Below are 27390 nucleotides of genomic sequence, written 5' to 3' on the forward strand. Positions count from 1 at the left end.
CAAGCCAGTTGGGAGCAGTGTCTCTTCCTTTTGGGAGACAAATGTCTTTCTCCTTGTTTTGTTATCCTTCTGACAGCCGGAATTTGGACTCTTCTAGCCTTTGAGTAAGGAGAACCTTTGCTGTCAAGGAAATTATTCCAAACTAGGTGTTTTATGACATTACCAATGAAGTTTATGTCTAGTTACTTGTTTTCTGGGGAATTCTGCTCTTCCTGCATATAGCTGGGTGGTATCTGAGTTGTGTAATGATTCTGTCTGTTCTTAAGAGTTTCAATTTGTTGCAGTATGAGAATTGCTCACGTGTGCTGCTTTTGAGGGGCATAAACGTCAGTGCCTATTCAGAGCGCCACAGTGACGTGCTGGGCCGTCCTGTTTTCACTGTCTCATTGAGCAAAGAACCAAGGTCACGTGCTGATGTTGAGACCAACCCACCTGCTCCTCCAGTGAGAACCACGAAACACATTGTGCTTTTGTACCAGCAAGCTTTGAGTAGCTGAAGCTGTCTTTTTCTTATTTTTCTTGGTAATGGTGTTTGAGCTTTGTCTGGTATTCTGTTGAAAGCTTACCTACTGTAGAATGGTGAGGGCTAGCCCCCTAGTTATCAAGGCATAAATGTCAGATATTCATTTGAAGAAATGAAAACAGTAACAGCAAAACCACATCACAAGTCACACAGCTCAGGCCGGTGCCACTTAAATAGGCTTCTCTGGAAGGGCCTCATCTCGGCCCTAAATTTGAAGTTTGCTCTAAGGGAAGGTACTTACATATTTTCTTCTACTGCTATTAACAGTTACATCCGTGGCTCAAGGTGGTCCTCATTTAAACTCTCCTTATGGCCAAAAATGAGACCACATTTGGGGAGCTTCTTCCCCAAGGATGCATGAAGAGAGAGGTCCTGTTTATGCCACTAGAGCTTGGTTCTGCATTAACCAGCTTTATCTTGGGTTCTTCTTCCTTAATCCCCATGTGTTCCCTCCCAGCGGAGAACGAGTCAGACATGGTCCTTCCCTGATGAAGCCTCAGACCTCAGATCAGCAGAGGAATCCCTCCTCCACAAGCCATGTGTGCCCCAACCCCCAGGGCTGTGGGATGGTTCCCATGGAGGGGTACTTTCTGTTTCTGTCCCTAAGAGCAGTCCATCCTTTACACATTTTTTGAAATCATGACTCTTCTTTCTTCACCCTCCCTAGTCACTCCTCCCAGTTGTGCCTTGGGTCCAGAATGTATCAAATCAAAAGTAAAGTATTTATTGTGTGCTTAGACTTAGGGGTGGGTTTTCCAGCAAGATATTAAGGATATGCTCTACTATTTTTATATTTTAAATGCAAATGTATTTCAAGGACCACAGAATGGAATATTTGAAATGAGGGCTGTTTTAGAGAATCTAGGTTTTTGTTTGCTACAACTATAGGACATATAAAAGGAATTTAAGGGCATTCTTAACTTGAGATCGTTGAGAGATTTTGTGAAATTCACTGAGTGACCTGGAGACAGCTTGAATGGTGGATCACGATTTCAAAGCATCTGTTGTTTTCTTCCCGTCTGCTCACAGTTCTCTGAGTCCTGGTGATCTGGGCCACCTTGAACCACCGTGCTGACCGAGGGGCAGAAAAAGGAGCAGCTGCTTCTGTTGCCCTCGGACTCAAAGGCCTCAGCTAAGGGCCTCTCTGTCAGCTCCCTGCCAAGGCCTTTGGCTTTCTGGAATGACTTGATCACACACTGGTGTCTCAAGCAAGGCTGGGGTGCTCCCCAGCTGGAGCCCTGAAAATGCTTGCGTGGCATCCCTAGAGAAGGAAACTAACTTGAAAGAAACTCCCGCAAAGTAAATCACCAGGACTGGATGGTTTTCGTCCAAGAGTTGGGGAAGGAAATGAAGTGTGAAATAGCACAGATTCTGATGAAGACATTAGTTCTCCATTAAAACCACAACTGTGTCAGAGCAGAGGAAGTTTGCTAACGTGATGACTGTATTGCTAGAGGAGATAGATTAGTGGCCTAGCTGCTGCGTCTGGAAAACCTAGGCTACTTGGAAAGAATGACACAAAGTATGAACAGTGATACAATAGCCTTTATTCCCTCAAAGCAGGAAAGAGGGGCAGATTGCAATTCAAGCACAGCACCATTTCAGGAGAAACTTCGGAAAGAATATGTAACATGTAGGCTGCTACCTGCTACTCCTGTGCCCATGGCAGACATCACTAATCGATCTGGCACTCTACTCTCCAAGCTTGGATTGGGGCTCATACTTCTCAATTCTGTGATCTCAACTGCCTCCATCAAATGATCGGAGTTGCCACATTTGTCAAATTTCATTTGTCCTCTTTGCCTGTGAGGAGGTATTTTATCATAGACCACACTGGCTCATCATTAAATTGTAAATAATGAAAAGAGGAAAGTCTGTCACAGGTAGTTTAGTTTAGGAGCTGACAAGAAACGTGTCACATTCATTCTTTGAAAGACTGAGTTAGCAGAACATCAACCTGCAGGAATAAACAGATTCATGAGAATGGAATCCAGATGGGTGTAATCCCAACCCAAACCATGGTAGGGTCTTTCAGGAGGGAAGGGATGACAGTTCTTCTGAACGGCAGGCAGCATGCTTCAGAAGGTCCTTTAAAGAAATGAGAATCAAGGAAGCATCCTTCATTATGGATTTCCTTGCCGTTGTTGAGTCCTGCCACAACAGTGACTCTGTGAGGGCAAAGAAGTGAGGAAAAAAAGATACAGGAATGTTGGACCCTGGAGAAGCTGAGTGACTACCGAAAACCTGAGGTTTCACTGGGACTGGCCTTTATTCATATGAAGGGAGCAGAAAGCCAGCTCTGCTGCAGGTCTGGGAAGTTCATGGGCCTTTGCACAAAACATTTTGCCATTGGATTGAACAAAATCTCCTGTCTCTGGTAATGATTAAAGCAGCTTGGCTGTAATAATGGTCCTACAGCCCAGTGACCTCCATATGAAGGGGTTGTGATAAATCAGATCTCCTGAATCAACTACAATATGATTATTTAAAGGACTCTGCCCGCCTTTGGGCAGCCTCTGGGCTGTGCTGTTTCGCTTGATCAGTGAAAAGATGCTACATACTTTGGTTAACAGAGAATCAGAATATAGTAAAATGTACTTAGCATGGGAGGGACCCGACTTGTATTGTGACTCATTGATAATTCAGGATCTTGTCCTACCACAGGGTGGTCACTGGGGAGATGGCAGGTGCTGTGATTCAGAGGTCATGGCAGCAGGGATGTGATGGGGTTTATTAGTCAGCAGACCTGGGTGCTAGTTCCCACTCCATCACAAGGTACCCTGTGACTTTGGTCACATCTAATGGAATCATGGGTCATGGAGCAAGATGCCAGGAAGGTCATCGTGTCTAGATCTTTGCCTCACAGGAACCCGGGATCATCATTTCCACTTCGAAGACGAGGTAGTAATTGCTCAGTAAGAGAAAATTAAGGGTATGCAACACGGGGAAGGTGTAGATGAATGAAAGGAGAGGATCAAGGCTCCCTGCAAGCAGGTCTTCTTACGTCACCACTTTGCTTCTGACTCTCAGTTTCCTACCGTTAATGGGCTCTAAAAATAAGTGCAGATTTCGCACAGTGCTGAGTGATTTAAATGATTAATTAAATGATTAAATGTAGCGCTGATCACTGACACTTTCAAGTCACGTTATAGTTGACACTGTGCTTTCATCTGCATTCTCTTACCCTGCTGAGACTCCCTGAGTTGGGTAAGCAGTAGGATTCCTTATCAACTTTCCACAGCAGGGTTAAATGGCTTCCTCGAGGTCACATCAAAGTCAGAACCAGGGCTCAAACTCCTGCCTCCTAATTCCAAATCCAGGGTTCCTTTCACCATAGGATGATAGATCATGGCGAGCTTACTCTATTTATCATTCGCTTTAATGACAGCAGAGTCTTCAGCGTCACAATGTGGTAAAAATAGACTGCGAGGGCAGGGAGGTTCTCGGTAGCAAACAAACTGAGCTCACCAAAATGTTCTCGCGGGCAGGCTCGGTTGCAGTGGCCTTTAGGAAAGCCTTGGCAGTCCTGCCGTGGGCAGCATCACCGACTCCCCGTGTCCAGCTTTCCCTGAGGAGCTGCCTCTTGGCTCCAGCGCCAGACACAGGCGCTGCCCTAGAGGACACAGGGCCAGGGTGGGCGACGGGGAGTAGGAGGAGGATTTCTTCTGAGGTGTGGGGACCAGGGACTGAGAGCACATCCCTGGTGCAGGGACAGGACTGTGTGTCCCACGAGAGCAAGCCTGCTTGGTTTTGGCACACACGAGGAGAAACAGCCTTTTGAGCCCAGGTTCATGCACCACTGAGGCTTTTCTGAGAAGCAAGGGGAGGGAAGGTGAGAGGGTGTGAAAGAGTACAAACAGCACAGCCAGAGGAAAAGCCTCATTATTCACATAAAGATCATTTATAATCTCCCTACTTCCCAAAGTGATTTGATATGGATTACGGTAAAAAGAAAAAAAATCAAACATGCATGTATAGGTGGTTAAAATAAAGAGAAATGGGAAATAAGGAACCATACAAAGACAGTGGGGGTGGTCCCATATGACCATATAACGCTCATAGAAAACACAACCACTTTGGCTTCATAAGGGAGACAATATATTTTTATTAGGATGCACTGCTCATGTTCTGCTTCGTATTCTTTTGAATATTTCTCCCATTGGAAATACGCAGCTCAGGTAAAGTGCTTTATTTTATAGCAGAAGAGAGCTCGGAAAATGGACAGTTTTGCCACTTGAAGAAATTCTATCAAACCCGTGGTCCTTGTCCTTTTAAAGTCATAGACTCCTTTGAGAATTCCACGAATACTGTACATCCTCTTCCCAGAAAGATGCAAGCTCCTACAAATATAACTTACAACTTTAGATCACTTATAAACCCCCAAAGCCCATCCATTGATTTTAGGTTAATCCTCTTCATTTGAAAAGTTAGAAATTAACATTTAATGGAATAAATTTTCCTTTGCAAAAAGATTCACTGCATGCAATTGAGATGATTGTAATTAAAATGTACGTATAGCCAGGGTCACATAAAATATTCTGACTTCTATGAAATTCCCTAGCCTGTGACATTTGTGTTTTGCATATGTAGTCATTGCACATTCATTTATAATTTAACTTAGGCTTTTATTCGTTCTTTTAAAGATGCTTTGGAGTGTGCATTCCATTGTAGTTTATATCTGATCATGTGTAATATTGGGAATAATAAGGAAAGTCTGCCTTCACTGTAAATCAATTTTGATTACATGTAGAATCAGGTTTACAAAGCAATGCTTTAATATATACAACAGCCCATACGCCATCAATGAGATCTCATCCTCCAGACTTGTGAATTCTTGGAAAAAATGACTTCCACATGTTCCTAAAACTACTTAAGATTTTTGACTGGTTGGTGGTCTATTGATTCTAAATATCTGACCTGTCAAAACGCCATCTTTAAACTGCAGTGATGCATAGAGACTTGGAATTAGCCAGGGCTGAATTTATTACAGAACAAAGGGAGGTGATGATTAACACACCCATCTGAGCAGTAGGGGGGAAAAATAATCCTTGAATGGATTAGATGCCATGATCCTAAAACCACATTCTCTGAGTTTTGGGTCCTTGCCCAGAAATGGGGAGAGGCCAAACACTGATGCCTTTTAAATGACAGAGTATCTCCACGGGACTCTGGTCAGGGACACTGGGGCAGAGAGTTGAGGGTCAACTAGGAAAAAGCTTTTCTTTCTCCCATGTTCTAGCAGGGTTGAGGACCTAGACCCACTCTGTGTGCCATAACCTTCAAAACTGACCGCCCACTCGATTAATGTTATATGATTTATCAGTCTGCCTGCCTGGTGGAGATTATATTAAAGTGTAAATAAACTAGTTTTTTTTTTAACCACTAACCAGGAATCACTTACACAAATTTTTTGAACTTCAGTAGGCTACTTTCTGGACAAGCATAGAGCCTACCAAGAAGATGAAGTGAATTATTATGCACTGTCCCGAGAAGCCGAACCATAGGCAGGCTCTCTCTATTCACTGGCAATATCTGGTAGATTCTGAGCACTCCCAGAATGTAATTCCAGGGAAATTTACCTTTGTAAGAGTAGTCTACAAAGACAGCTCCAAGCCCATTTTCTGATTAATTTCTCTTTTTTCCTGTGTCGTGTCTTGTAAGCTTTACAAACAGTATGGATTAAAAACTAGCATTCTATAACAGTATTGATGGCAATCAACTCTCTAAGAGAGGTCTCCAACAGATGGGTACCCTCATGAGAAGGAAACGGACCATTAGGAAAGTCACAGTGACCCCCATTCCCTGGGAGGAGGAGCACTTTAATCACAAGCCCAGGTGCTCAGGAAATCTCCTGTCACTCTGAGATGGGTCAGGACATGGTGCCGTGTCCAAAGCTTCTAAATACAGTTCAGGCTGGGTCATCATGACAGATGCCGAACTGGCACCGCTGTGGGGATTGAAGTGGGAACTCTGACAGTGCTTAAATGCCACGGCCCCTGGGCTCCAAGTCTTCCTGTGCTGGGACAGGGAGAGGCAGTGCAGAGCCTTATGGGGAGGAGGGTAGGAGCAACTTTGGCCAGGAAATCCTGCTGCCTCGGCGACACCACCACTCCTTCAGAAGGCGACAGACACCCAACAACACACCATCTATTTTAGAAGCTGTCACTTTCTGAATTGCTCACACACTTGGAGGACACTGTTTCTTCAAAGGTCATTCTGACCCATCAAGGTAGGTAGGCCTGGGGAAAAACAGAGGCATGCGATAGTCAAGGTGTTGGTTGAGGGATGAATTGAATGAAGTGATGTTGTCATGACGACTCAAGGAGTCAAGAATGGAGGTAGGAATCACATGTTGACTTTGGGGTTCCCGAATCAGCCTTTACATAGAAGACGGTATTAGGCTATACTTTCCCTTGCTCTTCTTGGCTATCACCAAAAATCCACCAGATCAGATTCCTTTGACAACTCAGTCGCCTCTGTGGAGGGCTTTAGAGGAAAAAAAGAAGACAGGAGAGATTTGGGAGGTGGGCTTTTCCTGGAGGAGTCTGGGGACTTGGGATGTGAGAGTGGGATTCTAAGTTTTGCAAGCAACTCAAGCAGGGGTTGGTGAGTTGATAATATAAAGACACTGCTATGAACACAGTTAACCCACGGTGTTTGTTTCACTCTTAATATTTACCCCTTGCCCCTTAAGTGGAATTGTTTCTGTTGTTAAAGTGTTTGATTTTAGGGTTTCTGATGGAGGTGTGGAATGATGGACGAGTCGAAGCTTTGGGGTAAGAGAGACTCGGGTCCTTTCCTTCTCTCCGATGCTTCTGGGTGAGTGGCCCTGGACACACTCCCTTGACTAAATCTCAGTTATCTGGCCTGTCAGATAGGTTCTAATGCACAACCCTCAGGTCCCACCTTCATGCTGTGTGGGAGACCCCCCTAGGCACTAGATCTTTTCTGCCTCCTAGTGTGTATTTTTCTTAGCCTCAGTCAGAGGGTGAGTGTTCTTGACAAGGCTGTCCATTTGGTGTCAGGGGACGCTGCAGCCTCCCAGATCTTTTCTGTCCTTCCTCCCTCTTGGAGCAGTGTCCTTGGGCTGCTTCTTCAGCCAAAGTTGATCTCTCTGCTTCTCTGTTCCAGGCTAGAATTTGCCTCCCTGGTCCCATCTCCTTACTGAAGATACGACATACATCTTTTCTCATTGGTCTGCCGCGTTTTCTCTGATTGCAGATTCTAGTCATTTTCCTTCTTAACTAATGCAGAAGCCACTGTGAACTTGGAGAGCATCACTTAAGTAGACCTTGACAAAAACAGGCTTTCTTTGCTAGCATTTTCACTATTTCTCTGCTTTCCCTCCTTCTGCCTTTCCATCATTTCTCCTTCTAACACTTTCAACTCTGAGAGCTTTTGCTCCTAACCCCAAATTATCTTCTCTATGTGATCTTTTCCCAACCTCCATTAAAAATTTTTTTTGTTAGGATTTGCCTTTCTCCTTTTGAAAAAAAACAAACCTTCTTTCTCTCTCTCAGGTATGGACAGGGAAGTGATTGGGAAAAGCTCCAACCATGACCACCTCCCTTTCCAAATTATGGAAGGAGCTTATGTTTAGTATACTCCTACTCTGTGCCAGGGGCTTTACTGAGCACCTTTGGCATATCTGTTTTAGATGAGGAAATTGGCTTAGGCAGGTGAAATCACTTGCCCAAAGTCATACAGCTGGCTCTGCATGATTCTAAAGGACCATCCTCTTGCCCTTTCTTGGAAGCTTCTCTGGAAACCCTACTTCACTGCAGGCAGCAGGGACGCTAGCTGTGTTGGGGGTCTGGAGAGTGTGTAGGAGTCTGGAGGCTGCAGCAGCTATATGTGCAGGAGCCATTCTGTTTCTGAAGGAGAGGTCAGCTCTGCATCTGCCCCCCTCCCCAAACACACACACATCATCACCATCATCACCATCATCACCATCATCACTATCATCACCATCACCATCATCACCACCACCACCACCACCACCACCATCATCATCATCATCATCATCATCATCATCATCATCATCATCATCATCATCATCAGTTCCTGCAATGGTAGAAGGGCTTGCTCCTTTCCTCATTTTATCCTCATAATCCCAGGCACCTTTTCTTCTTGGGCTCATGTGGAAGAAAGTTAGTATCTGAGAAGAATTTTCTAGATGATTGGCTGTGACTGCTATTCATGGAAGTGATTGCATTCACTGAATTCACTTGATGTCCCTGAAAGATTCCAGGGCAGACCTTGCCAATCAGTTGTAACACAACTCACAGTCGTGGAAGAAAAGCTAGTGGACTTCCAATAGTTTAAGATTATGTGTGGAGGTGATCCTGTTGGGATTTCATTGGGAACATGGCATTCAATTAAGATACCTCATTACTAGGGATACGTTGGTCTCCTGAAGAAGAAGATCAGAAGAAGAAAAGCATTTGAGATGCAACAAAAACAGCATTTTGTTGAGTGCATAATAGATGCCAGACACTGTCCCAGGTGCTGAGGATACAAGAGGAATATCACAGATACAGTCTCAATTACTTGCTATTCTCTTAACCTGTCTCTCAGACTTGATGGCTGTGCCTCTGCCTAAAATTCCCTTTTCCTGGGAGATCCTTCTCTTCCTTTCCCCATCTCCTTCTTTTCATTTGCAGACATCTCTTCATTAGGCCCAGAAAAGACCCCTGGGCTGGAAGAGGTTCTTCTCACCTGAAACTCCCACAGCATTTTGTTGATATTCCTCTTAGGTAATACATGAAAATTAGCATTTGTGTCTTCCTTTTACTGTTGATAAAGTATTTACATAAACACACAGATACACACTTTGTTAGTCATTCATAAAAAATTTCACCAAGTATGTACTAATGACATTCTCATTTTGCAAATGACAAAACTAGGACTTAAAGAGGTTGAGACTTGTTCAAGATTAGACAGTTGGAAAAAGAAGAGATGAACTTTCAAACTCAGTCATTTGAATAGCAGCCCCTTAGCATGCTGTTTGCCATGCTGGATCTTGACTATTCTACTTTTGTTAGATTACTGAGTATCCTATCCTGTCTCCTAAGTGATTTTGTAAGTTTCTGAGGACATAGGAACACACCTTATTTAATTTTATGACTATCACAATACCTAACATATTGCCAGTCCCAGGCTAGATGATCAACAAGTATTTGTTGACTAAATAAAGGATTTACTGAGTGGATGAATTCAGAACGTTACTGGAGAGGTGGTCATATAGTTGCCAGCCACATAGCTCTTCTGTTCATTCAACAGGATGGATCTTTATGTTTGGCTTGATAGGTTGGGTGGATTCTAAACTCAGTGTAGCTGGTAGTCTCCTGAGTATCGTTTGAAGGGTCTTGCATGTTCCTGGCTATATCTGACTGTCTAGCCTACTTACATGTTTGATATTGCCACTTCCAAGGGCACCATCCCCAGAAGTCATAGTTAAATTACACTTGTGGCTTGGACGTTGGCTGCTTCATTCTTCTCTGTTTGCATATTCGCATGGATTGATTGATTTATTGGTGCTCACTGAAAATGTCCTAACAAGGTATAAGGCAAGTTCTTCAAGGACCTTTGGGGGAAGGCCTCCTTTTCACATCATGGAAGTTAAAAGACCACTATTGCAGATGTCTGATGGTGTTGTGGTAGTGGCCAAGGTGGTTGTGGGAGGTTGAAAGTAATTGTGTTTGCAAAGAGCAAACAAGCACTGGCTTAGAGATAAGCTGTGTCCATTCACCCAGAAGAAAATGCCAAGAGCCTCAGGGAGGGCCCTATGTTGACAGCTGCTGGCCTCAAATTGACCAGTGAATCTTGAAGACCACTCAGTTAATCAGGGTCAAATTTTGGAGGACCTCTGGTCCAAAGGGTATTTAGATTTGAATATTGCCATGTGGCTTGTGACCAATTTTTGATTATTCCATTTCCCCATTTTCTGTGTTTTTCATCAAGAATATTTTCTGAACCAAAAGTTGGTCTCAAGACTTTTAATTTTAAGAGAATGGAATAAAATATGTGAAATTAGGACTGTTTTAGAAAATCCAAGACCCATATTTATTCTTACTTTTTCTTTGTCTTCCTGATTAACTCGATCATTGACACATAATCTTATATGTTAATTTAATAGTTTACTGTTTATAAAGTGCCTTCCCTATATAATTATCAGATGATTTCTCCTCAAGTATAGATATACATTTAACACCATAAAAAACTTTTGTGCCGTAAACTCTGACTTAAATTAAGCCTAAATAAGCCAGATTATGCGCAAGTAGGAACTACCTCAGCTGCCTTTTCTTGTCTTTCAATGCTGTCATTATACATTTCTCAAAGTCCAAACATCTTCCAAGTACCTTCTAATGTTATTTTGCTGATATTCTGGGCTAAAGCAGAAGAGTGATTTGACACTGACAGTGAAATTAAGTCATCTGTCTGTCACATTTGGATGTTTTACTCCTGGTGGTGACTGGGAACAGGAAGTGAAATACAACAAAAGAGGGCCTTTTACGCTGGTAAGAACTTGTGGCATAATATTAAGTTGGTGAAGAGGCCTAAAATATTCCTGAACGTAAAGCCACCTCTCCTAAGAAAGGAAAATTCCCATCTGACCTTGGTTTGCATTTTCTCTTCTCCCAAAAGGACTGAGAATGTTTCAGTTTCCATAGAGCTGTCTCTGACCGGGCAGCCTGAACTTTAGCTCTGTTTCTGAGTTCACAGTGGTACGCACACAACCCTGCGGGTCTAGTTATGAAAACTGGGCAACAGTTTATAGTGGAAAGAGCATCACCTGCTAGTGTCAGATTAACTCACATCCCACCCTGACACCTCCTAGTTACATACTGTGAAAAAAACTTCTTAATCTCGCCCAGCTTCAGTTTCTTCCTTTATAAAATGGCAGCAATAATGCCTGTTTCATATGGTTTTCTGTGCAAATTGCATGAGGCTTATATAAAAATGTATATAAACTATCTAGTGTAATGCCTATTATTTCTCATCCCTTGTTTGTTTCCATGTTCAAAGCATGCTGGAGGCTGAACCTTTAATGACATTGAGTCTTTGATCAACAAGAAATAGATACAGAGATGACTGCCACCACTTCTTTGCGAAGTCTCTTTAAAAGGCTGAGATCTCAGGGATGACATTGGGTCCTTGCCTCTGGCCTGTGTGTCATTGAGAGAGGTGCTGATTGTCAGGTGGAGAATGTTTTAGGCAGCTGAGGGAGATGTGCTTTTAGCCTCCTTAATTGGATTATTGGCATGGGAATTGCAGGCTTCAGGTTACCGACCCCTTTTTCCCAAATAGAACTTGGAGGGCATGGAAAGCTCAGAGACTTCATTCCATTGCTAAAGTCATCTAACAGGCTCATTTGAGTGTTTGGTCTCATCATAATTTTAGTTTAATCCAACTTGAGTTATAGTTCATTCCCTTGAAGCTCTGGCCTGGGTATCAAATTTGGGCTCAGTCCGTACTCAGGTCAATGCCAAATGTTCTTGCTTCTGCCATATTTAGAATTACTCTATGAAAATTTCCATTACCAGATTTTCTAAGCTACCTGATAAAAGCCGACATCTCAGAATCAATGTCCACTGCAGAGGTCCTTGGGAAACAGGAATTTACTTGAGCCTGGTACAGAAAGTGCTGCCTGGGCTGTAAGCTTCTGATGTCTGCCATGATGTGAATGGGAGCCCTGGGATGACTGTGCGAGTCTTGATTTTAGACTTTGGGACTGAGGCAGGGGACCAAGGAGTGGCTGCTCTACCACTATCCAGTAGGAAATACTGCTCAGTGTAGTCGCCTCCCAGTCACTGGCAGAAATAAAAACAGAACCAAAAGTGATTGTTTGATTATCATCCGAGTTGGGTTTTTCTCCTATAATTGTATCAAACTGTTTTCTTCCTTGGGGTAAAATATGACAGCTGAGGTTCAGTCTTATGGAAGTGGCACTGTGCATCTAATCTCAGGAAATTCTACATCTCTTATCTGACTCTGCAGGAATCTTCTACCCCTACCCCTCATCTTCCACACCAAACCATCATTTATTAAGGAGATGTGGCATAGCATTAGACTCAGTTGATGGGATTCATAGCCTAGACGGGAAGACGGAACTATCATCACCTTCATTTAAAAAAAAAAACTTTGGTATAAAGAAAGTCTAAACTCCATATTATGACAAACACATTCCTCCTAAAATACAAACTCCAAAATACGTGTCGTTTACTCTACAGGAATCATACCATAATAAAGGTGTTAAAAGATAAAATAAAATACAAACTTCATGTGGCCAGGGATTTTTGTTTTTTCCCCGATGACGTCTCAAGAATCTAGAAGAGTGGCTGGCACATCCTAATGTTAAACCAGTAGTTGTTTAGTTGAGTTGGACCTGATTTTCCAACTCATCTCTTATCTCCCCTCCTCTCTTCCCTTATATATTTTAAGCTCTTGCCTTATCAGTTTGCTTGTGATTCTGTAAAAAGTGACAAGTCCTTGCTTACATGATTCCCACTACCTGAAATTCCATCCCCATAATTTCTTTGCCTGCTTATATTGAAGTCATATAAAGCTCATATAAATTTCAAGTCCACTCTCAAATGTCACCTCATGAAGTCTCCGTCACCCTCTTGTCATTGACTTGTTGGCTTCCCAAAGCTCCTCTTAGTGCTTTGCTCCTGCATCTGTCAGAGCAACTATCACAGTCTGTCTTCTTTAACAGTTTCTGTGTCCTTCTTACCAGATGGTGAACTTCTTCAGAACAAGAGCCTGTTTTATCTGTCTTGGTACATTAATATACAACCTGATCTACACAAAGTAGAAATGTTCAGTGGAATAAAAATGGAACTAAATATAGTTTCATGTGCCTGCAATCCTTAGGAGGCAGAACTGATGTAATTTGGATTTGGCTGCCAATAATATTTGAAATGGAGATAATAATAATAACTCTTAGATTTGTTCTATTAAATAACGTTGTGTATGTAAAGTCTTAGCAGAGTGCCGGATGTATCGTAAGTGCTCAATAGATGCTGATCATGAATGGGATGGTTCTTGTGAGCTTATATTCATCTCACTGTCCAAAGTCACTAAAATTGTTATCAGTAGTGTCATTAGATTCTGTTTTTATCGTAAAGATATAAATATAAATTTTGAGCAGGAAGATATCTTCCCGTCACTCCAATAGTAAAGCTAAGGAAATAATAACACATAAAAATAAGTAAATAGTGAAGATAAGGAAACTGAGGCTCCATAAAATGGGGTGATGACCTCCCAGGACCCCACTCTTGGTGCATAGCAGAACCCTGGGAGTAAATATGCTTTGTTAACTGTAGTAACGAATGATTCCTCAAAATCATTGGTTAAGTGGAAATGAAGATCACCTGGCAGATTGTGAAATCTATTTTAGTAATGTCTAATTTTGAAATAAAGTCAAAGTACACATAACTCAGACATTTTCTTTACATGTTAACCAAAGCAACTTGTCATGGTGGGGTTGCTGCTGTTAGACTTGGTGGTCTTTAAGCTGTGCGACTAATACATTCATTAAACATTAAACTGAAAAGGGACTTTACAGCACCCCTAATTAAATGTGCATGGGCTGTGCTATAAAGGTTAACGAAAATGGGGGCCGGAATAGTTAAGCGACTTGACCAAGATCAAACATGTTAAGTCATTTCAGGAGTAAGGATGGCTGAAGTAGTTGAGGAGTCACAGAACTGCTGACTGCTTTGGCCAGGGATGAACCTAGTACCGTCTTGGGGAGACCTGGATGAACCTAGTGTAGTCTTGGGGAGACCTGGTCAGTGAATCAGGAGGCAGAATACCTAACTTTTAGGCCTCATTGTTTTCATTTTTTCTTAGTCTCAAGAAACGGACATAAAAATATATGCCATATCTACCTCATCAAATGGAAGGATATATTAGATAATATGTAAAATACAAATTAAGAAACTATTTTATTATTGCTACTATTTTGCATGAATTGAGAATTGGAATTCTCCCTAAGCTAAACTCAACTTTGGGAACTTAGCATTACAGTATCTATTTTATCAATATGAAATAGGGCAGAGATAGAAAATGAGTGAAACTATGAACTGATGGTTAGATTGTCTTTTTTTAGAGATTTTTCTGGATAGTAATAGATGTGTTGGCTTGACCTTGAGTCATGTGATGTTCTCCAGTCTTGTAACTGGCTTAGTACAGTTTCCCAAATTTTTCTTCTTTAACTTCCTTATTACATGTAACTTTATTGTTTCCGTCCCTGATATACTAAAACTTCTCTTATTAACATACTATTCACAGGAGATGTATGATATCCAAGTCTTTCCAGGTCATTCAAATGAGTTCCTAATGGTTATATTTTGAAGGGAGGAAGTCACAAATTGCCAAGGATAAAAAGAACCTTGAAAACACAGAGGTGTTTTCTAATCTTCAAAGGACTGATTGCATTTCTGAATGGATGACCTGATTTGATTGAAATAACCAACTATGCATTTCTTCCATTCATGACTTGGGTAACTTGATTATCTGTTCTAATTAATAGCTAAAATAATTGATCTGGTTAGCCTAAATATTTATATAGCTATGATTTAGAAATATATTTTACAAAGGATTAAACTTTATTTTTACCGAGGCTGTTGATCTTGACTCTGAGATTACTATTTTAAGGGTTTTGTAGGGTAGCTTATGTCACAAGTAGTCCTTAAAAAAACACTATATAAAACATAATATTAATTTAATTTCTAACCTATGTTGGCTAAGAAACAACCAAGAATGGAAAATTACATGGTGTATTCATGTTGTTGAAAACATGGGCTGGTGCCTGCGTTTTGTACACGAAAATCACTTGGGCTCTATTTTGTGAGGGACTGAACGTTTAGGAGTAGACTATTTCCAGGGAAACAAATAACTGTCTGTGAATATCCTCTTCATGGGAAAACACTGCCTAGGCCACCACATCTTGTCTATTTCTTTTATAGTTACCATGGGTTCCCCAGGAATGTTCCAGCCCTCTCAGATCACTCCCTTTTCTGGGTTCCTCTGAGACATACAGGAAAACATGTAATGGTGTGGAAAACTGTGTGGTAGTATTTGTCTTGGTCTCTGATTATTTATGAATGCTCCCAGTTTCCACTTGTACTATTAAATACCTTTAAAAGGAGCCCCATTGTGTGCGTTAGTATTTTCCAGAATCTAGCACAGTGCCAGGCACATAGTAAGCACTCAATAAACACATAATTAATCAACACTAACTGGGAAATTTCTCAAGGTCTGGATTCTGTTTCAAATTATCCACATGGTACCTCATATAGGGCCACATGCCAATAGGTGCTTATTGATGGATTTGATGGAAACCATAAACAGAATATCCACTCAATTCTTTAACTCCTATGATTATGTGAAGTTGGGCCCCCAGTATTTTTCCTCATTTAACTTCTCTCACCCAAAGAGTTTTAAATTTGATGCTTCTAATTGGAGTTGCCTGGGTTATCACTGAAAGTTGCATTGGAAAGGATTCTTATATTTTTCAAGCCATTAGAGGTGGAAGAGACTGGAAAAGTTTTCAGTTCAGTCCTTCTAATTGTGCTATGAAGAAATAGGTCCATTGTGGCTAAGTGACTTGTCCAAGGTCATTCATGAATCCATTTAATGTTACATTTTGGGTACCCACTTTATTCCAGATGACATAGTGAGTTAAGAGTAGAGTCTTATTTCCTTAATCTCTAGCCATAGTCCCTATTACAATCCCAGCCTCAGTTTGGCTACGTTTAAAAACTTGTCACTTTGTGCAGGAATATCTTGCCCTTCCTTTCCCCCTTCCCAAACACACATTGGAGAAATCACATGTCCAAAATTTTCTCTGGCCCCTACTTAGGACGTCTGTTTCCAGCTTTTTCATAACCATAGCACCCTATGGTAAGGAGATTTCATTAACACTTTGCTCCCAAATGTAGGATAAGACTATTTTTCAAAAATCTTGCTTTGAGGAGTTTTTGAAAAACTCACAATATTAATGATAAGTGAGGAGCTCTTGGCATATCACAGAAACAAAATGGGATTTGGGAATACACGTCTCATAAGGGATCGAAATTACTGTCTGGCCGAGTGTGTGATGACATAATGGCTTTGCTACTGAAAGGCATTTGGAATGAGGCTAGGATGGAGACTTGTCACTCAACATCAGCTCTCATCTCAGATAAGTAGCACCACATTTCTGTGCTTGAAGGAAACCAACATTAGCTCCTGTTCAATCCAAGGTATAACATTATATGCTTTGACACGTAAAACCTAGTTACACAATTTTGGGGGGTGGTGAAGATGGTGACCAGACTAGTTATTGTGATTAACTAAAGATTTGGGGTGAAACTTCCCTGTTATTTAGGAGATTGGTTCAGTTCTGTGGCCCACTGAATGTCTTTAGCAGTGAAGGGTGCGGAACTGGGGACAATGGGGAGAAACAGCACTTGGCTTCCGGTGGGCTTCTGCAAAGCTGTGGGGGATTCTTGCCAGAAATGCTGCCTGGGTTTGAGAGAGGAACACATCAAGGCTAGAAGAAAAGACAATTAAAGGTGTCATGGGATGGGGTGTTCACAGACCTAGAAACCAGCTCCAGGTAGTGAGGATGGCAGCAAGATTGTCTGGCATTCTGTCCCCGCCCTCTTCCATCCTGCTAGTGTCAAGGACAGGTGCCCAAGAGGCCCTGACCTTTGACAGCACTGAAAAGTCAGTTGTCAGAGTAGGATATTGCTGTTTTTATCTGTTATTCATATATGCATTTATTTATGCAGGACGCAATCAGAATCCTAGATGTTAAGGGTGGATTAGAGAAATGGGTTCTTAGGCCTAGCTTGCAGTATCATGTGACATCAGAAAATTATATAGCTAATCCAAGCTTGGAAAATATTAAGAGATGTAATTCTTGGCATAGGGCCTCCAAAAGTAAAAAATGTGAAGTATAGAAAATTCTCTAGTAAATCTGACTCCAGCCTCTGCATCGGTCTGCACCGCCCTCCCCCTTGCCCCTTCTTCATGAGAACAGAGGACACAGGAGGAGAGGACCGTCTGGCCCAGCATGCCAGCTTTTTATTTGGTTGCTCTCAATCCTACCTTCCTGTTTGGATCAGCCCTCCCCTCTGCCCATACTTCAGAAACCAATCAAGGTGTCTCTTAAACTCATTTATTCCCTTTGTGTCTACCGCCTTCTGGGGTAACTTTTTCCATATGCTTACATTCTTGCCTCACAACTGGCTTTTTTTTTTTTTCCCATCGAAAATGGCCTGATTGGACCTAGGAAAAAACATTTCCCCAAATGTATAACAAAATGTTTCTAAAGATTCCAAACAATTTTTCATTCCTTTTGATGACCAGGATCTATAAACGGAGGAAAACTTGCTGTGTTTAAAGATAACTGACTGGTAGGTAGTGATGCTGAGTGGTATGGAATTAAAGAACACACTGCTGTTCACATTGAATCTTGGCCCCTCAAGTGAAATAGTTGAATCTAGGTTTTCAGCTGTAGTCTGTGATTATTATTATTATTTTTAAATTTGGCATTTGTTTTTGTTGCCCCGATTTGGCTTCCTTCCCTTCAACATGGTGACGTTAGTTCTCTTTATATTGCCTATTGTGGACCAATTTTCTTCAGCTGTTGCTAAAACTTACTAAAATGCCAGATGTCATGTTGGAAACACGAAACCTGAAAGAAGGTCGTAAATCACAAAAACAAACCATAAAAAAAAAAATAATAAAATACCCTGAGTGCTGTGCTTTGGAGCTTCCCAGCTTGAAGTCTCCTTTTGTTCACCCCTCTCCCCACTCCATCGTGCCCCCAACTCTGCCTCCATCCTTTAGGGCCAAGGGTGTGTTGTGGGGTGCAGCTCAGTTTCTTACTTAAGGCTTGATTGTTTATTTTGCAGATTCTGAGCAGAGCACTGGTTCAGACTCTGAGGTGCTCACCGAGCGGACTTCCTGCTCCTTTGACACTCACACTGACCTGGGCTCTGGTGCTGCAGGCCCCGTGCCTGCTGCCATGTCTTCCATGGAGGAGATTCAGGTGGAGCTGCAGTGTGCTGACCTCTGGAAGAGGTTCCATGACATTGGAACCGAGATGATCATCACCAAAGCAGGCAGGTAAGGACAAGTTCCTTTGAATGGGCAGATTCAAAGAACAGAGAATGGACGTAGGAGGTGTTACAGTTTCCTTTTCACGTCTTTGTGGTCGGTAGCATGGGTGAAGCTCAGGCAACCTGCACTCACTTTTCAGCATATGGATGTCTTGATAAAGTGATTTTTCTTGTGTTTACTGTGATTTTGCTATTTTCCTCCAAGGACCACTCAAACCTAAATCACCTCTACCCTCACAAACATTTTCTGCCTGCAAATGTAGTTCAGCTAATATCGGAGATCCATGGTACATAACAGCCAAACAATAGATTTCCAAAGCAAGTGTTACTTCACCAGCCAATGTTTTTAAGAGAAAAAGCATGCATTGTCTAAGGCATTTAAAGCAGCTGGGCATTTTTGTAAGAATTTTGTTTTTGGTAAAAATTGGGCTTGGTGCATTTTTGAAGCCCTGCTTATTGATCCATTGTGGTTTATTGTTGGCTTGAAATTATGACTTTAATGGGACCTAGTGGAAACTCATGCAAAATAATTTATATAGGATGATAAAGGTTTTTAAAACATGGCTTCTCTTGAAATAAACACTGTGAATTAAGCTACTCCTTTATCGGTATCTTTCAATTTTACATGGTTTTCTGTTTTGTGCTAGCTATTCAACATATATTATTTAAATTTCCCTGGGGTTGTAAGAGATAGGATAGGATAATCCCATGTAGAGATGAGGATGCAAAAGCTGGAAGAGGGTAATTAACTTGACTAAGGCCACACAGGTAGTAAAGAGTAGCTCCAGAATTCTACACATATCTATCTGGCTCCAAAACCATTGTCTTAACTATTTATAACTCTGCACTGTTAAGAAATGATTATAGTTTTTGCCCCTTGGGTTTAAAATGAAAATGATTTAAATAAAAATAAACTTGGAGTCAGTTTTTGAGTATATACAAATAGTTAATCGAAATTGAAACAATTATACTGCTTTCGTATTTACAAAGCCACTCCTCATAGACTCACATCATGGAGACCAAAAAGACTCACCTCATTGATCTTGAACTGTCCTCATGAACATGGACATTTAAAGTAAAAGCATATTTTGATTGGGTCCAGTTCACCTGAATGCATATAGAGAAACCTCCCAATACAATAATGTATCACAAAAAGATGAGCTTAAAATGAACCTGAAGTCTTGTTCATTTTTATCCTCTTCTGTAACCCTCTTCCTTCTCTAAGTTTTAGTAGAGAATAAAGCCATTAAAAGGCTTCCTAGGATGAACAACTTTGAAGGAGAATTACTTTCAAAATTACTTTTCAGAATTACTTTCAAAAACCATCTCTTTTTTGCTGCGTGAGTTTCAGTTTACTCCCATTCTACATTTTGAGATACTGTGGCTTGGGGGGAAACAACAATTCATTATTATTATTTTTTTTTTTTTGTCTGCAAGTTTTTTTTTTTTTTTTGTCTGTAAGATTTTACCATTTCTATTTTGGGTTTTAACTTACTACTATTGGGTCTATGTATTTGGGTCACTTTTGTTCTTGATATCATTCCCTCGTTCCCTGCACTTCAGAGAATTCAGTTTATCTGAGCACCTTCTGGACAGCTCTCCTGTGGTCTCATTTCATGATTTCCTCTGCAGTAATTTCTTTTCCATATCTCTGCCTTCACAAATTCACTTTGGTACCTGAATATATCCAGATATTTCCAGCACAGACATACAGTTTGTTCTTTAATCATATCTCTTTTTTTAGGTTTAGAAGCTACACTCATTGTTTCTGTGTCAGGTTGCTTCAGCTGTTGGCTACCTGAAACTCTGCTCAAGTAATTTCGGAACAACTCAGAACTATGCAAAGAAAACTTTCTCTTCTATGTATTTTCTTCATCCCCTCCCCATTCCCCAAGTTGACGCCTTCCCTTTTACTTCATTTTTCTTCCTGTGTAGTGTCCTTTTCAATTTTAATTCCAGTTTACATTTTCTTAGTTGCATTAGTCACATGTGATTCTCTGTTCATTTTCCCTCTCAGAAGATCCTAGCCACCATCTACTTCTTCTCACATTCCAAACTGTAATCCTGTTGATGCAGAACTGCTATAGTTTACATAGCCTTCAGTCTTCGAATGTACCAACATAACATGCATGATCAGCACCATGGACAGAGGTGCTTATAGAGATTAATGGGTTTGGAAGACAAAAGAATTAGTCTAAATTTAGGCATAAAATTAAAGCCAAATACATTTCATTTTGTGAATATGAAAGATTGATTTTTCTCTAGGGTGTTATTATGTTGCTTGATATTCTGTGCTAAAATACTGACAAAAAGAAAAAAGCAGCTTTGGTAAGATTTTAAGAAGAGAATTCAAATATCGTCGTAGAATTTTAAAGCAGGAGGTCCTCTTAAGGATTATTTCATTTCTTTGGTTTGTTTTGTATACAAGGAGGTTAAATGACTTTTCCTGAGCCACATAGCTCATTCATTTTAGAACTTGAGTACTGGAGAGAGACAGGTAGCTTCTCTAATCAAGGTTATAAAAGTTCCAGACAAAACAGGTATTGAATTTAAAAACATCTAACCTCTTTTCTTGAAGTCATCAAGAAAATAAATTCACCTCTTTCAGTGTAACGCAGCCTCTCTAGAGGAACCATATTTTCTTATCTTGACTAGCAAGGGAGAGGACTTTCTCTCCACCCCTGGCAAAATGCTCTCCAAACATAAATATACAGGGCAATCAGAAGTCACTAATTATTAAGAAGGGAACTAATGATCTATATTTACATATATAGACCAAGGTTCCCAAATTTTTGGAATGAGAAAATGTGCATTAAAGTGCCTCACTTATAGTGAACATTAGCTTTAGTCATTATGAACAGTCCACCATCAAGTTTCATTAGCCCACCATAAGACTAAAATATAAGACTTTCTAATTAAACTTGTGAGGGTAGAGGAAGGAAATCTAAAATGATATACCAATAGAAGCTTCTGAAAAGTTACAAAGTGGGAAAGAAGAATTGGTAATATATTATTTTTTGCAAATATTTAAGAATTAGTCATCATCCCTATTAAAGGTCTATGGTCCCTCTTATGCTTTCCCCCAAATATGGTTATGATGTCACCAACCTACTACCAGAAGACAGTTGCTTTTTGAGTTGTTTTTGATAAGCAGTGGAGTGTGTGACTAGCACAGAAAACCCCTCATGTAAACAACCAGTGCACATTTGCAAGATGGCTGTCTGAGGTCAGAGAATGGTCTATGGCTGTGAAATGGAGCAAAGCCAATTAGGCCATATGTGGATCAAGCCTGTGACCTTGACCTCATTAGCACCGTGCTCTGCCCAGCTCGACTAACTGGCCCCAGATGGTTAAGCTTAATGCAGCATTTTGTGTACAAGCACCCTAGAGCACATTCAGGGCAATCCAAATTTTTGAACCAAGCACTTTTTTTATGTCTGGCTCCTAAATGAATGACATGCAAAAGAGCTTGATGTTTTTCTTTTTTCTTCTGGTTAAAGAAGAATGGTGAATTTTATTTTAGTCTCCTTGAAACTCAATACCTCTTTTAGGCTGCTCACTCTCCTCCTCTTCAATTATGAGAGTAGTTGTAAAGTGCCATATCCTGACCTCGCTTGCTTTGGCAAGTTTAACAAGCCATTGTAGTAGAAACAAGGTATTGCCCAGAGGCCACTTCATTTGGTATTTGCTCCCTATTCCACAGGGTCCTTCCTTTGACACACACGTTGACAGCCTGAGAACTTGCAGAAATTTTTCTACAGTTTTATGCATGAAAAAAAAGCTTTGGTGGTCCTTTGTTTGGGAACTGGTAGCACCTTCCTTTTTTTCCCCCCTTCTTTTCTTGGGATGTTGTTTTTAGAGTGGTCATTTTCAAGTAGACTCAATCAAAAATATTTCATGATCACTACAATCAACTGTGATAAGCTACTTGGGGAATAAAAAGACTATAAGTTACTCAAATCTATTCAGTATAAAAGTATAAGTATATTTACCAATGTTGTAGTCTAATAGGAAATGTATATATACACATTTTATCTGTCTATCTAGCTCATATTAAAAATTAACTAATAATATAAAGCAAGGTATGGTATGAGGTCTTTGAGGGTATAAATAATCAAAAGGTCCAATTTAAGTTAAGAAGAGGTGCTATTTTAGCAATATAAACTCTCAACATAGTTGACAGGGATAATTTCCAAAGTGAAAAAAACCTAGTCAACTTTGAGAATTAGAGGACATTGGACTTTGCTGCACTTAGCGTCAGTAATAAGAAGAGACTCTTCAAGCTTTTGCTGCTTCTCTCCCTCTGATTGCTGAGCTTCCTACCTTGTTCCTTATTTTTCGTAGGAGGATGTTTCCTGCCATGAGAGTGAAAATCACTGGCCTGGATCCACACCAGCAGTACTACATAGCAATGGACATCGTACCTGTGGACAATAAAAGATACAGGTAATGGTGACTCTGGGAAGTGGAATTGTGGGCATCACCAGCATCCTAGGAAGGTTCTGTAAACTCAGTAGATGAACCATTTGAATAGCACACTGTGCAATGTACTGTACAGGGAACAAGGATGAGGGATATGCCAATGGCCTGTGGCAGAACAACAGTCAGAAAGCAGTCACTAGAGGTAGGAAGCCAGGACTCAGTAATGATTTGGTCTGGAATCCTCCTCATATCTCTTGAAAGAGTAGGACTGTATAGTGTCTGCCAGGGTAGCAAAAATCAAATAGATCTTAAGTCTAAAACTAATTCAGTTAACACTGAAAGTGATTAACATATTGCATGATTTGATTTGTGAAATACTAAGTGAGTTGAGATGATTTATTTTGGAAAGTGGAAGGAGAAGTGGATTAGTACAGTATATTCAATCATACATCTGATGGGTTGCCCTGTGGATGGTGGAGGGGAAGAAGAGGAGAACTGGGTAAGACCTCAAGAAGAACGTCAAGTTATGGAGAATTATTCGTCATTAATATGGGTTGTGAACAAGTTTGCTTAAACAACTTTCCCTCAAAGCCATTAGACGCCAACATAATCTCCATGTCTCTTGGATGGCTTACCCAGAGTTCTTTGTCTGAAACAAGTTGTGGCTTCATTGGTCTCTTGAGCTTTCAATCAAATCAGTGATTCAGGGCTCATTTTTGAACTATTTCAGAACTTGGCCCTAAACCCATGAATTTGGAGGCGGGGTATGAACGGAGGAGACCAAGACTAGTATGTTGTGGGGAGAGCTGGCTAAGAGAGAAGTGGTCCTGATGCAAGATGTAGGAGGAGAGATGCTTCAAATCTGCTTTAGAAGATCTTAGGAGTTGTGGTTTGGACTGTGTGCCTCTGTTTGCCAGGGGCCGGGACCCATGTGGTCCACTAGAACAGAGTATGAGTAACAAGGAAGTGTCAGATCCATAGAGAATACTCTTCAGAACCACAGGGCAATCAGCAGAGTCTGGAAAATTGACCTCCTTTGCTACCAACAGCATCTCATTTCCAGTGGCTTTGTGGGAAAATGATGTGAAAGATGATGATGTTGATGATGATGTTCAAAACTAGGTTCATCAAAGAAAACTCTAACTGGGAAGACTTGATGATGTTTCTGGGAATGGTTACACTAAGGCAGAGGCCTCCGTTTTCATAGAAATGCTGCAGAATTCAGCTTGTTAGCCAGGAAACGGTTAACAAGTAAGAGGCTTAGAGGGTTTCTGCACATGGCTGTGCTTTATAGGACAATATGGAAGATGTTTTTAATAAGGGACTAAATCCTGAACAAGTGGCCAACAGATTATATGGTTTGCATTTGAAAGGTGAAAGGTTGCAGTAAAATACCTTTTCCATAGCTAAACACGTGGTTTCAGGATGCCTGTATGCACACAGGGGTGCAAGGCAAGGAGAGGAAGAAGAAAGAAAAAGGACTGTGAGAATGTTTTCCTTGTGAGAGCTGCAGCTTTGATCATTAACCACAACACTTCTCTGCCCTCCCCCACCCATCGTGTTCTCCATTCCCATCTCTATTTCATTTTCCCTGCTTATCCACCCTTCTCTTTTTATCCTTTGTATTCTCTGTTTAATCCGAACTACTCCATTCTTGTCATCTCTTTGTGTCTCCTCCTTTCTGTCCCTACTTGTTTCCTGGGCCTCTATTTGCTCCCTGCATCTATGTCTGAATTCTCCTCTCTCTGTCTCAGATACGTGTATCATAGCTCCAAGTGGATGGTGGCTGGCAACGCTGATTCCCCTGTGCCCCCAAGAGTTTATATACACCCTGACTCTCTAGCTTCTGGAGATACTTGGATGAGACAGGTGGTCAGTTTCGACAAACTCAAGCTGACCAACAATGAATTGGATGATCAAGGACATGTGAGTCAAATAAACCTATCTTCCTCTTCCTCCCTCTTCCCCTTTTTGCTCTAGAGCTGACTAGCCCCAGGCTTTTTCAAACAGGTAAAATAAGGATCTCTGTGCCACTTTGCATCATTTTAAGTAAGTGAGCATAAAAGGTTTTCTTTCGTCCTGTGAAATTACATGTATTGTAAATCTCACATTTAGCAGACGTCTGCTATGCATCAGGTTGTGTTTATCAGAGTTCTTGTGCTCCAGGGACTCACAGTCAAGTCAGGAGAATCCAGAGACAGAAACATAGGACACATTTGAAAATGGTGAAAGAAATCACGTTTAGTAGAATAACTCACAGGGCAATAAACTCAGGGAGACTGTTGTAGGGACAGCGCTGGCTGTCAAGAAATGTATGAATTTACAATGGTAAACAATCTGAAAAAAAAAATCTGTGTGTATATGTGTAACTGAATCGCTTTGCTGTACACCTGAAACTAACATTGCAAATCGACTACACTCCAATAAAAAATAAAAAGCAGTCAAATAAAAAAAAAAGAAATTGATGGATTTATAAGAGAAGAATAGGGTCTTAAGGCTTGCGGATAATTGTAGCACCTGATGTGACTAATTTGTATTTGGCAGTGAAATGTGTACTGAATTCTCACTGAATGCCAGGATCTGTCCTGGATACTCAGGGAAGATTGAAGAAGCTAAAACTATGGCTCCCATCTTTAAGGAAATGACTATTTTCTGAGGACGGGAGAATGCACATATACCATTCACTCTCACATGACATAAGAGAATGCCCATAAATTCAAGAATAAAGTGCAAATAATAGCTTGTAGAATTTAAAGACACAGGAGTCCATTTAAAGACAGAAAATTTGAAGCAGGAGGTTCTGAGACATCTTGGTTCGAGTGTCGTCTACTGGTACCAGAAACAATTCATTCAGTATTTATCCAATTAAAGCAAACATATCACATCCACTACCTGCGCTTGGGCCGCTCTGCCATGTGGTCCCATGTGATGTGATGCTCTCCAGTCACTTAGTCCTTCCAGCCACGGGCACGCTCACTGATTTCCAGTTTCCTACACATCCAACCCCCAATCTGTGCTCCTCCTATAATGCTTTTATCCCATAATTTTATTGGTATGGGAGCTTGAAAAGATATAGGGGCCATAGAGGCAACCCTGGAATAATGTTTCCCCTTCTCCTTTCAGATCATTCTCCACTCTATGCACAAATACCAGCCTCGAGTTCACGTGATTCGCAAGGATTTCAGCAGCGACCTTTCGCCCACCAAACCTGTCCCGGTTGGGGATGGAGTGAAAACATTCAACTTTCCTGAGACCGTGTTCACCACAGTCACGGCCTATCAGAACCAGCAGGTGAGAGGCTGCCTCTGAGAGTCTCCTGCAGCAGCTGCTTCTGAGGGAGCTTATTCATGCTTTTGTAAGCAGTGCTGAGTCCTCCTACGTGGCACTGACATGCTGGAACGAGAGACACCGGGCCGGCAGCGCACACGCAGCATGGGTGATGACAAGGCGGTAATGCCTAATAGCAGCTGTCATAGGCTCAATTTAGATCACAGACAAGATCTCTGACCAAGAGGACCAAACGTCCTAAGTCATATTCATGTCTCTCTATACTTGTACCCGTGTTCGTGATCTCTGCTGCATCCTGGCAAATGTTCCTCATCACTTGAAATTCCTGAGGTTTGATTCATTCCTTCCCTCTTATCTTCTCCGTGTATCCCCCCCATCAGACTACATCAAAGCCATCAAGCCTCTAAAATTCTACATCAGACCCACTGCTTCCATTTACACTTTCAGACTAAATTTGCCTGCAGAGGTTCACCAGCCACACCCTAAGATGCATGTGTTTTGATGTCAGTAATATATTCACTGGCTCTATAAACACTTATTGAGAACTTACAATATTCTAAGCTTAGTAGAGAAACTGAGCAGATTGAGACTGATTTCTCCCTAAGCAAAGAAGAGTTTTAGTTGAGTGAGAGACACAGAAATACATAATGATAATACAATGGAATAACTTTATGACGGAGATGTGGACAGGGTGTTTCCTTTGCTTTGGGGAGTGAGAGAAGTTTTCCTGGAGGAAGTGATGCTTTTTCTGACATTGGACACACAAAGGAATTAGCCAGACAAATGGAGGAGGTACGTGGGGAGGGGAGGAGAAGAGAGAGGCCAGTCTGGAATTACTATGGGTATTTTAAACAATGTTCCTCTTTTGTGAGAAGAGTGACTAGATGGATTTACAAGTCATCTCACTTTATGCAGCTCTCTAAAAGTGGCATGTGAGTCTCACTTTTATAAGTTAGATTGTATTTCCTTTTTCAGTAAATTGTCTAATTAATAGGATCCTGCAGTGAATCCCTTTCAGAAACAGCGTTTTTGCTTGTT

At 41.1% G+C, this 27390-nt stretch overlaps 1 protein-coding gene across 2 annotated transcripts in view; it reads left to right on the forward strand.

Annotated features, from left to right (window-relative positions):
• TBX15 (T-box transcription factor 15) overlaps positions 1–27390 on the forward strand; it is a 103899-nt gene that overhangs the window by 41908 nt on the left and 34601 nt on the right. Inside the window, exons 1-5 of one of the 2 annotated variants that reach the window (XM_014558883.2) lie at positions 6528–6752; positions 18436–18649; positions 22987–23088; positions 24819–24990; positions 26188–26355. In XM_014558883.2, coding sequence (XP_014414369.1) covers positions 18549–18649; positions 22987–23088; positions 24819–24990; positions 26188–26355 — 543 coding nt within the window. In that variant the 5' untranslated portion in view covers positions 6528–6752; positions 18436–18548. Of the gene's footprint in view, positions 1–6527; positions 6753–18435; positions 18650–22986; positions 23089–24818; positions 24991–26187; positions 26356–27390 lie in introns of those variants that run through there. The other variant, XM_006184287.3, reaches the window with a different exon arrangement.

Source organism: Camelus ferus, chromosome 9 (genome assembly GCF_009834535.1).
Source record: "Camelus ferus isolate YT-003-E chromosome 9, BCGSAC_Cfer_1.0, whole genome shotgun sequence".
NCBI lineage: Eukaryota > Metazoa > Chordata > Mammalia > Artiodactyla > Camelidae > Camelus > Camelus ferus.